The 12,366-nt window shown below is 34.6% G+C and overlaps 1 protein-coding gene across 2 annotated transcripts in view; it reads right to left on the reverse strand.

Moving 5' to 3' along the window:
* Positions 1 to 380: 380 nt before the first annotated feature.
* The window catches only part of LOC106689911 (dynein axonemal heavy chain 10), a gene marked incomplete at its 5' end in the record, with an annotated part of 85,556 nt that continues 73,570 nt past the window's right edge, over positions 381 to 12,366 (reverse strand). Inside the window, 1 exon segment of one of the 2 annotated variants that reach the window (XM_067051474.1) lies at positions 381 to 4,670. In XM_067051474.1, the coding sequence (XP_066907575.1) occupies positions 4,527 to 4,670 (144 nt within the window). 2 annotated transcript variants of the gene reach the window in all.

A 12,366-nucleotide genomic window follows, 5' to 3' on the forward strand; every position in this document is an offset into this window, starting at 1 on the left:
ATCTTATGGTTGTTATCTTGTTTTGTTTTTAGCCCTGAAGAAGGCTAGAAACTCTAGCCGAAACGTCGGCACATTAAAATAAGTTAGTCATACTTATTTGTGCTTCATTGAACACACCCCCAACCATCTTCTCCTCATTTATCATCCACGGTCAACTATCTCTCATAATTAGGTATATATACATACTGTTTAGTTGTGAATGTAAACTAAATTTTTTGAATGGAAGGATTAAGTAGTTATACCTATTTCCTCGCAATTAGGTATGTGTTTATTTTAAATAATAAATATAAAAATAAAATTAAAATAAAAAATTGCCAATTTCCATCAATTGTCAAAAATTGTTCTTGCATATTCTTTTTATATCACCATCCAATTATTTTTTATTGTATTTTTGTATATTTTATTTTATGTATATTTTATTGTATCTTTTCTTTCATTTATATATATTTTTTATTTACTTCAAATATTTTCTTTCCACCCCATTTTCTTAGGAGTTAGCAGTCAACAAATCTTGGCTGGTCTGTCTTTATTAAATTAATAAAGGAGTGTCCATTAATAACTCGAGAAGTTCCGCTATATATAGGTACAAATTATGCAGGAATGATGGACTAGGAAAATCAGGGTAACTAAAGCAGTATGTATAGTCTACCGTCCACCAAAGGGTTTATAATTATTGGATATTGAAGAATTTTTATTAGATATTGAGTATACACAATTCATTCCAAGAAGGTCTTTGGAACACCCATAATCTTATTTTGGACTATTTCTAAGAATACAGTTAAATAATGATTTCGAAATAGAGAAAAGCAAGATTTTATATATTGGGTCACTTAGGCAGGCAGCTGTCATACTCAGGAGGCTATGAAGGAAACATTATCTTTACTTGAGGACAAAACCTTCCCTAAGAACAATATATTTATACAATATTATAACACTATATTCATTGTATTATTTACAATATTACAAGTTTAATAATTGTAGAAAATGGAAATCTATAAGTGCACATCTAACCGTAATTACAAATTTTAGAAATAGTTCATATAATTAAAACTTCTAAAAAAAAAAATTAAAATAATATATAATGATAATAAATTACACATTTTTTAAAGAATTTAATATAATAACCAAAATTTTGTGATAGGTAATATTTTTTAAAAATCTGTGCTAATGAATGATTGATTGAAAGAGTAGAAATTAAAAAGGAAGGTATTTAAGATGTTTGAAAGAGGTTAAAAGAACTTCAATGATTTTAGTATTGGAATTGGATAGGGAATGGCAAAATGTAGTGACACTGATCATAAATTATTTTTCAACAAAAGTGGTTCTGTAATAAAGTAGTTAGGTCTAATGGCCTAGATCTGGTGTCCCAAGAGTGAATATAAGGAAATGTGTTACACCACAATTCCATCCCTTCTATGATAATTGAAACTTTTAACTATCATCAATCTGTAGAACCTTGTTTCCATGATTGTTACTTCTTTTAAAGAGAATAGTTATAAGTGTCAGATCAATTCGTTGAATTTTGTGATGAAATAAGAGGAAACTATGAAGATTATCCATAGTATTTGTTTGAAAAATTATACACTAGTTGAAAAGATGTGTTCAGGAGTTCAATTTAAAAAATTCAAAAAAGTTAACTATCCAAAAAGAATTATTGTTACAAACTCCATTTTTTCAGTTCTTAAAAACTGTTAAGAAGAACACTCAGAAGATGAATAGATCATGTGAATAACAGGTAGATAGTAGTAGAACAATCAAAGCAAACTTTATTTGCAAAAATGACCAAATGGCTTACTAGTTAAACTTATTCTCCATTCTCATCCCCCACCAATATAGTATTATTAATATATCTTATATCTTAATTGATTCTGAAAGGGAAAAATTTTGATAAAGAAGAACGAGTTAATGAGTTAAAAGCTCATACATTGGCTGTACAGTTTGCATACAGAAAATATTAAACAGAGTTTTAAAGTAAATATGAAAACAAAAAATTATCTTAGTATCATTACATATTTACTAAACACACTTTTGAACCATACCATTTCAGATTACCTATACTTGGAAAAATATGAAATTTTATTGAAATATATCCACTTGTTTCTGAATTACAGAGCTGGTAGGTCCCTAAAAATGGGCTGAAAAACAGAGAACTACAAGTTTTGGTATTGATGCAGAAGTTTCTCTAATTTAGCTAGTTGTATGGTATAGATTATAGTATATTCCAAGTCCTTTCATATGATATACAACACTATATAGGTAAAGATAAGTTAATATTTCTCAAAACCTAATTTAACATTTTTATTTTATTTTTCTCAGAAAGTACAATTTTAAAATTTATTCTTTGGATAGATTATTTGGATGTAAATCACAGAACATAATATAAATATAGGGCAGAAATGGCTTAATTGTTAACAAAATAAAAAAAAAGTAGCTGCACTCTCATAAATTTAACTTCTAATTCATAGTAATCATTGCAGCAATGTTATTATTAAATTTTTATGAAATAAACATAATCCAGATGTGAACAATGATCCAGTTAACAAGTAAGGAAGCATATCAGGAGAACTATTCATTTTCGCAAGCTTCTATATTGGTGAAATATTTTCACCAATATTTTCAATATTCATTTCTAAAATGAACACATGGTATTAGTGTGTTCCATGAATAGGCTATGTCATCGGATTGATTATGAGATCATTGAATAAAAAATTCTCTAAATCAGGAAATTTAAATTTCTAATTTTACTGAAAGATACTATTTATTTTAGTGTGTTCCCCACAACACATAACACACAATATACCCCTTATATATTACAAGGTAGAAAAGAAAGTGAAACATTTTAGTTATGTACTTCATTATTTGATTCCTTGAGTACAACACAATTGCTGTTATACATTTTTAAAAATTTGAAAACTTTTCTGACCGCCAAATCTTAAAAGATTTTTTATTTTCAGATGGATCTCTTGCTCATCACGAAAACAAAGGTACATCATAAACCTCTCCTTTCATGAGTAAGATTTTCAGTTAGAAGCAGATTGACCACAGTACTCATGACCCATGCAATGGAATTCGAAGTTCTGTAAAGAGACAGGCAGTTCATAGTAGTGGAAAGACCCAATGAAAACCAAATCCAAACCTCAGTACAACTTTTTGAGTGGGCACCCGAAGACATTACCAATGTAAATTTTGATTCTTTAGCCTAAGACTGATGAATCAGAATGTTTCTTGATAAAGCATTGTCTATCAAAGAAATGCACTAATAACTTGTGTTGATTCTCAAAAATTACAAAGAAAATATTGGTGAAATTTTTTCAATAGAATCAGAAACTTGCGAAAATAAAAGAATCTCCGGGCTTATTAACTGCATCATTATCACATCTGGGTTATGTTGACAACATCAATAATAACTTTGCAGAAATAATTAATGTGAATGAGAAGTTGAATTTATTAGAATGAAGCTTCAGTTTTTAATTTTTCCAACATTCAAGCCATTTCCGCCCCACATTTATATTTTGTCCTGTGATTTATATCAATGTAAACTATTCAAGCAATAAATTTTAAAATATATACGTTCTGAGAAAGTTAAAATTAAAATTTTTAATTAGGTTTTCAGAACTGTTAACTTATTTGAACTTATATAGTGTTGGGTATCATATGAAAAGATAAGGGATATAGAGTAAACATCTATTCCATATCTTTAAGGAAACTTCTGCATCAATTCCAAAACTTGCCACTCTCTGTTTTTTAGCCCATTTATCTATCGCTAAGAGTGACTTAATTCCTCTCTAATTCAAAAATGAGTGAACACATCTCGATAACATTTCATATTATTTCAAGTCTATACCTGTACATCTGTGGAAAATTTGATGAAAATCTGAAATTATATGTTTCAAAAGTCTGTTGAATTGGCATGGAATAACCCTTATATAAACATTCATGAAACTTTTAATTAAATTAATATAAATAACTTGAAATCAAATTATGTACATAAAAATAATAAGATTATATTAATGAGAGGAAATTTTAAATCAAATATAAAATATTCATTCAGAGCTGAATTCCATAATACTATTTCTGTAAAACATTATAAAATGATAGCAAATCGATTCAGTAAATTAAAAAGAAAAATAGATTATTTATTTACAGCAAATTACAAGCCTGCAAATTAGCTACAGCTAGATTTCAAGCCAAATTATAGTTTTTAAAAATGATAAAAAAACCAAAAAACTGACTCATTTTCATGTAAAAGTAAGTCAAATAAGATTTTGGAACAATAAAGGTAACCATATACAATAAATAATAGACAGTACATGTCACAGCATTGTCAGACCAAGTTAGCTTCATATTGGGTCAGAGACCTTCAAATTACATTGTTTTTGAAACCTCTCTCTCAAGATTTCATTTTATTTAACAAGGAGATACTTAGCATAAGTATCTTGTCACCCACATGTACAACATATATATTTGTGTGTATGTCTATTTTTTAAGGTTAGCGTAATCACATGTTAGTAAACTCTAGTGTTATTTTAATCAATATTTAGAAGTATGCACATTCCTAGTAATATACTTTGACTTTTATGTTTTGAAGATTTCAATTCTACTTCAAAAACTAATCCATTTCCAGAGGAATTCCTAAGATTGGTAGCATAAACAGGTATTTTCAGGGTATTCTGAAAAAAATATTTGAGAGAAATTATTTTATTAGATAAATTTTAAGTTTTTCTTTTGTTTACATGTACAATAAATTGTATGTATATTTTTCTACTTATACAATTATTTATTTTGTAAAGAAATGATAATGAATAGTGTTACAGCGGGTAGGGGTTCAAAATGAACCTTTACCTAGCCCAACCGTGAAAAGAAAAGAATAGTCGAATTTTGTTACCGCTTTATTTTACATAAAGACATATATATTAAAGCATATGGATTTAAAAATAAAGAAAAAAAAATTAACTTCTGGTAATACAAATAAAACTAATTTTACTAATTAAAAAACACAACAAAATGTGGGTTTTGTCTATGCGACTTAAAAAAATAAATAGTCTATGTTTCACCCTGGGTGATGGGGCCCCTTGTGGAGAGATGTCTTCTTGGAAGAGATGAGCCGCCCACCGTGGAAAGTATCAGGGTGGGCCAACCTGCTGGCAACTACTGACCAGGTAGAGAGATAAAGGGCAACTGACCCGGCCTAAGCTTACGTAAACCGGTAAAACTGTAGCCAAAACAAACCATGATAATACGCAATACTTACAACCATAACAGATAAATAATAAATAAAGCAAATGTTGGCCGCAACAAATAGCTTTTAGCTGGCTTTAAATGGGAATAAGGACTGATTACATGTGTGTATGTAATCAGTCCTTATTCCCATTTTTCCCTTTGTACTACCTTGTTTTTTTGTATCATAAAGTTAAAAATAGAGGTGGTGGGCCCAACGGATTTTACCTAGGGAATGACCGCCCAATATCAACGAGACACTGGGAGAAGATGAAGAAGAAGCACATTGAGACTAGGAGGGCTAAAGACCAGACTGTCTTACTGAAAAAAACACCAGACGGAGGTGGACCAGGAGGGCTGGACCTTCCGGACGGATGCACAAGGTGTAGCCCCATCAGTAAGCCACTCAACTGAGCACTGGACTGCATCACAATTAAAGATTATAAAATTATTCCCTCACAATTAAAAAGCCCCCTTCCCCAAAGAAAAAAGATAATATATAATATATAAATTATTGTTTATTGGCATGCGCATGCCCCACACAGTTCCCCACTGCTGCCGCACCCTATATGTCAGAAACAGTTAGAAAGGGGGTAAAAAAAACCATTCATACTGGCACAGCTGCAGTCAAAAGCCAGTTCAAGTTGATGCTTTGACTTGTTCAATTACAAACGGCCGTTGATGGGTATAATATGGTGCATCTTACCATATTATCTTCTGCACTATTCTGGAATGGATCATTCATGGAGTATATACAATCAACATACATCCACACAGCCTTCCAAGGGTGGTTGTCTGGGCATTTCCCACTTGAATAGCACCCATCATCTGAAGTGGCTTAACCAAGCCCAGTGCTACCCTGTATGGATTATTCCGAGGGGGTTTTCCTCTTCTGGTATTGGAGTATTTTGAAGAAATATCTATGGAACAAAATTCCAACAGATGTTCCAAAGGAAGAAAAGAACAGGAGGGAGTGGTTAAGACCCGGGTTCCCCACTCCTGCAAGGAGCAGGCTCATAACAACGTGGGTGCTTGGGAAGTGCAAAAGGACATGGGACTCGAACTGATGATCCTGTATGTGAAGGGAATCAGCAGAGGATGGTAGAGCTTGTCCATCAGAGACTTTCTTGACCCCTTGCTCAACCTCCTGCCATGGACACCCTGGTCTGGGTCTTAATGTATGGTACTGTGCTGCAGAAATTGCAAGGCTTATGGCAAAGCAAGGAAAGATCTCCAGCATTGTGCGGGTAGGAAAGAATGCCTAATACACCTATAGATGATGGTCATGCAGGTGTAGAAGACCTGGTATGTGTAGGCAGTAGATTCTGCAGGTCAAAGTGGGCCGAAGACGAGTGTCGTGAATGAATTGAGATCTTTCGCCCAAAGTGCTGATATCTTGGCAATTCAGGAGATTTTTCAGGAGAGGGTGGACCTTTTTCCATCATCGTAAGGCAATACTGCACACCTACTGAAGAAGGAAGAGGCCCAATAATATGCAGATGTATGTGCTCAAATCTTCCTGAATTTGAGGAAATGTTTGGTAGTGCTATCATGTGACACTGTACCTTGGCTTCTGTACACATTCTAATTGGGCAAAAAAAGCTGTCTAATGATCTGATGCATGTAGTAAACTCCAGGATGGCTAAGATTTTGTATGGACTGAAGAACGATTTGACACATGGTTTCTGGTACATAAGGGCCTTGGGGAAGCCTTAAAAACTTCACAGAGGAGAGGTTTCCGAGAGATCATAGAACTTTATTCATTTCAGCTGCAGACTGGGGTTCTTCATTAACTCTGGAATTGCACCATCCTTAGTCTGTGCTTCCCTCAAAGCATCTATACCATCCGGAGTGTCAATTTCCTCCACTTTTGACAATGCATCCACTACATCATTCTCCATTCTTGTAACATAGTGAATATCCAGTTAAGGTTACCCACTTGATTGGTGTGGGATGGAAGTTTCTTTCTTCTGCTGGAATGCAAACTAAAGTGGCTTATGGTCCACCCAAATTGTTATGTGACAATTCTCAACCTGATGGCGAAAATGCCCAATTTCTTCGTGGATAGCTGAAAATTCAGTAGTTCTATTGTGCCTTGGTTAAAACCCTACAAAAGAACCCAAGGGAGTACCATATGGTATATACCAAATAGGCATGGACATACCTGTGAGCCTACTTTTCGTCAATAGACCTGTTGTGTCATCCAGTAATTGGGCTCCCACCAAATCTACAATTAGATTGGTTGTCCTACTGCATAATCAAAACCCTGGTCCCAAAACCTTCACAAGTCCATATAGATAAGGCACTCACCTTAGGTAGGAATTGGGTTACTATTGGCTGTGTAAGAATTATTCAGGTGTTCACCTTAAAGGCTTCTTTACTGGAAAAACAGATAATAAAGCTCCTATGTCCAACAAGTAACGAATATGGGACTGCCATTAAAAAATATAAAGTCGGGTGTTGACAAGTCTAGCAGCAGGTTCAGCCTCAGCTACTACTAATTTTAGTTTCCCGATAACTTCAACTCACTATTCAAATTAAACAGTATTATGCACTACTTGGCTTTTTTACCAAATCTATTGTGATAGAAGCAAACAGTTCTTGACCAGCTCCCAGATTATTACTGTTGAAATATCTCCACTTTTGATTCACAGGCTTCTAATGCAGCAACCCTTTCCATCAGCCTCTTTAGTGTAATGAGTCTTCATAGTTAGAGGGAGGATGGCAACAAAAATTTTATTGTATGAATAACTTAAAAACTACACACCTAGAAATTATTACACTATAATCATTTATTTGAAAACATGCAAACTTTCCAAAAAATCAGAACAAAAATAATCTATAGCAGACCAGTATTAGCAAAGATGGAAACTAATTTTACCTTTATCTAGAGCCATGCTGCCCAAATACATTGGGTTGCTATAATACACACCCAACCAATCAATCCAAGATACATATATACACTACATACATTTACATGATATACAACAACAAATATTTGTTTTTTCTACCATTTCCTTTCACAATAAATAATCTTCTATACACTAAATACAATATATTAAAACTATTTCCCCCCCCCTACTAATTTTATTTCATTTACCAATTCTATTCCATTGATTTGTAAATTTTATTCTCTCTATTTCACTCTCTCATACCTCCCCTCTCCAGTGGCCTACAACACTAGTTTGATCCAATAAATAAGAATTCATAATTAGATAGCAATATAAAAACAAATCAAAGACACATATTCACAGCAGTAGATCAGTTTAAAAAATAAAATAAATAAATAGTTAAAAAAAAAAGAATATTTATATATATATAAATTAAGGTAACAGGTACCCTCTCTCCACTAATATTTTTATTATTATTCTTTTTATTCTATATATATATTTATTCTTACCTAATCTCCACTAATACCTAAGAGCCTATGTAAACACGGCATAAATATAGACGATTAAAAGGAGGAATAAACTAGTATTTAAACTGATCTTGTGTGAGTCATTTCACAGTCCTTTGTCCCTTTTTTTAAAGTTCTGTTTGCGACGGAGCTTAACTGGTGCCGAAACCCGGGAACTTTAAACTTTAAGTCGGTACGTTGTTAGCATTTTTTTGTTTTTGTTTTGTTCTCTCTCTCTCTCTCTATTTCTTTTCTTCTTTATCTGCCTCCTATAATCAAGTAAATGACCGGACGAGGAGTAGTCGCACCGGCAGTCTTAAATCTTGAGAATTTAAGTTTGGATAATCAAGGAAACCCAATCCAGGTGGCCGAGAACGTAGCCGCAGCCCTTCCACCTCTACCGGCGACCACCATGCCGGGAGTGCACGCTAATGCGTTCGCATGGATTAGAGTGCGGACGGCTACTACACAGGACTTGAGGAAAGCGGTCTCAGACATAGAAAAATTCACCGGGGAAGCCGGGGAATTAAACCACTTCCTTAAGGGCTGTGATCGGGTCATGGGAAGAATAGAAGCCAAAAAATCAGAAGAACTTCTGGACAACGGAGACGCCGACGAACTGAAGGCTGCAATGGTTTGCCGGGTGAAGAGGTGCATCCTTAACCAGATCCAAGCTGACGAAGGGACAGCTCCGAGTACGGTAAAGGAGAGCCTGAAGAAGGCATTTGGAGGGGGGCGTTGGACCCCGGAAGAAGACATCTTTCGTATGTTCCGAGAGAGGAAAAGACAGGGCCAATCCAGTGAACAATATGCCGCCGAACTGCTGTCGCGCTATAACCAAATCACAAATAAGTTCAGCGAAATGATGGCAAAGGACCAAGTGCAAGGTCGCATGAACTTCCTGGCTTCTATACTCAAAGTCCAGCTAGCCAAAGAGGTTGGAAAGAGGGAAGGAGCACCCCAGGATCGCTCATTCGTACAGTATGCCCAGGAACTGATCGATGCGAGTGCCCGGGAAAGGGAATCTCACATGGAAACTGACGATCAAGACTGGACGAGGGTCCAATACAGCCGAACCAGAAATCACCAGAACCCGTGGAGAAGAAGAGAACGGCAGGATTTTACGAGAGAGAGGCCAAAGAAGAATAGCCCCTGAAAAATCAAGGGGAAACGGGCGAATGGAGGACCGTAAGTGCCATGGGTGTGGCAAAGTTGGGCATTTGGTGGCCCAGTGTCCCCGCACTTGATGCTTCACACACATCGCTAAGCAGTGCCCCTATATATATAGAAGAGGCAATGAGTACAGAGACGAGCCTATGGAGATAAATACTCATCGGGTGCAAAAGAAAATCAACAGATGAAGGACAGAAGGATCTTCAGGTGAGCCCACGGAGGTGTCTGATGTATCGGAAACGGAAGGGGAAACCGAAGAACCAGGGAATGGGGGAGGCTATAAAATCAGAAGGAGCAGCGGAAGGCGAGCGACTGGAGGACAAAGAACCGCATCACAGATCTGAGGAGGGTACCGGCAGAGGGGCAAACGCACGCTGGTGAATAATAGCATAGGGAGCAAACATGTACATCATGATACCCTTCCGGAGGGCAATATTCTAGTTAATAAAAAAGTTTTTATTTTTATTTTGTTCATTTTTGGGACTTAATAAGAACACGTGAGTGTAAATATCAGAGATTCATGTGAAATTGTATTTATTTTTTCTATATTTTTTTTTTTTTGCGTAGAGTGCTGTTATTTTGAATCCTATTTTTGTAGTTTTATCTTTTTCATTGTTATTGTATTTGTATCTACCTCATTTTTTGCTATTTTGGTATTTTAATTGTATTTGTATATATCTTTTTCCTTTATTATGTAATAATAAAAAATTATTTAATATTAAATAAAAAGAAAATTAATAGTTTTCAGTAATTCTCATATCTAAAGTATTGATTTGAAGATGGCAATGTAACGATACAGAAGAATTGGTGATGGCAGCGCTTGCGCGAGAAGTATCGGGCAGAGAGAGAGAAAAATTATATGTTCTGTTGTTGGATGTTTTTTTTTAATGAATGGAAATTGATGTAAAGACTAGTGTATTTTTGGTTTTTCTGTGAGCTAAGTTAAGATGAAAAACTGTGTATTGAGAAGTGATCTTTCTCTCTCTCTGTCACGACCAGCTGAGTGAAAGTACGTACGCGTCATTGTTCACATTTGGACATAGATAACAATTTTATGTATTTTAATTGTAGGTTAGATTGTAAGTTAGTAATAAGTACTTATTAGATTAGATATTAGATAAATATTCAGGGATAAGGTAGATATAATTAGAATAAGATAGGATAAGGCCTTTGTTAGTAAGATTGTTCTTTTTAATTTTACAATTAGTTTAAGTAAAACTGTATTTCAATAAACATTAAAAACACATGTTTCTTGTTGTGGATATTTGAGTTAAAACAATATTAATTTACCTTTCAATTTGAATATATTACAGCAAGGTCAAATAAAAAGATTAAATATTAAATAGATAGTAAGATTTTATTTAAATTTTATAACATGATTGACTCTTAATCTCAGGGCGGGTTTCTAGGCAATCAGAACATACATTCAGCTACTAATGACACTGATTTTTTTTTTTAAATATTTATTTATTGCTATTTACAACTGTACATTATAATACATTTAGTAAATCTGATCTAAGTTTTTTTTTTTTTTAATAATTTATTTATTGATATTTACAACTGTATACATATATACACATCAAGTAAATTTGCTGTAAGTGATATTATGACATGATAAAAACATGTGGAGAATCTACCCATTTATAGAACTCCAAAAACATTTCTAAAGGAGAAGATCTCGAGGTCATCTTCTTTTCAGACGTCTAGGAGGATTAAGGGTAGTGAAGGAGAAGCCAGGTTAAAAACAAGTTGGTTCGGGTGGTTGGGAAGTTTATTATGGAAGGATTGGTATCTGGTTCTGGCCAAATCGGCAACATAGGGGACATTGAGGTCCTGATTTGTGACAAAGTAAGGAGCATTGAGGATTTTACGAAGGATTTTGGATTGCAAGGATTGAATACGAGAGGAATTCGAAGGTTTAGTGGAGCCCTAAAGCTCAACTCCATATGTCCAGATTGGCCTTATTACAGTCATGTAGATCAGTCTTTTGTAATGTGTTGGACGTTTAGACCGTTTGTCTAGTAAGTGCTGTAATAGTCGAAATCGATGTGCAGTTTCCTGTTTTTTCAGTCTGGTGTGAGGATTCCAGGTTAATCGTTTGTCCAAATGTAGTCCAAGGTAGCGGATCTGTTCGACAGGGGTAAGAGTAACATCATTAAATGAAACTGTAGGGCAGTCAGTAGGTTTACGACGAAGGGTAAAGGTGATTTGATGGGATTTGTTGGAATTTATCTTAATCCTCCAATTGCGACACCAATCTTCGAGTGCTGTGATATGGGATTGGAGATTTTGGGATACAATTAATGGGTTATTATTAACAGCGAGCACACATGTGTCATTGGCATACGTGGTGAGGATAGTGTTAGGATTGGTTGGAATGTCAGCTGTATAGACAGTGTAGAGGATGGGACCAAGAATACTACCTTGAGGAACACCAGCGGACTGCGAATAGAGGGATGAATAGGAACCATTGTGGTTTACTTGGAAAAACATATCAATGAGAAAGGAACGAATGATGAGAAAGTATGTAGGAGGTAGGAATTTATGGAGTTTGTAAAGCAGTCCCGGGTGCCAGACTC

Source organism: Halyomorpha halys, unplaced genomic scaffold (genome assembly GCF_000696795.3).
Source record: "Halyomorpha halys isolate HHAL.00 unplaced genomic scaffold, Hhal_1.1 Scaffold1521.1, whole genome shotgun sequence".
Classification (NCBI taxonomy): Eukaryota; Metazoa; Arthropoda; class Insecta; order Hemiptera; family Pentatomidae; genus Halyomorpha; species Halyomorpha halys.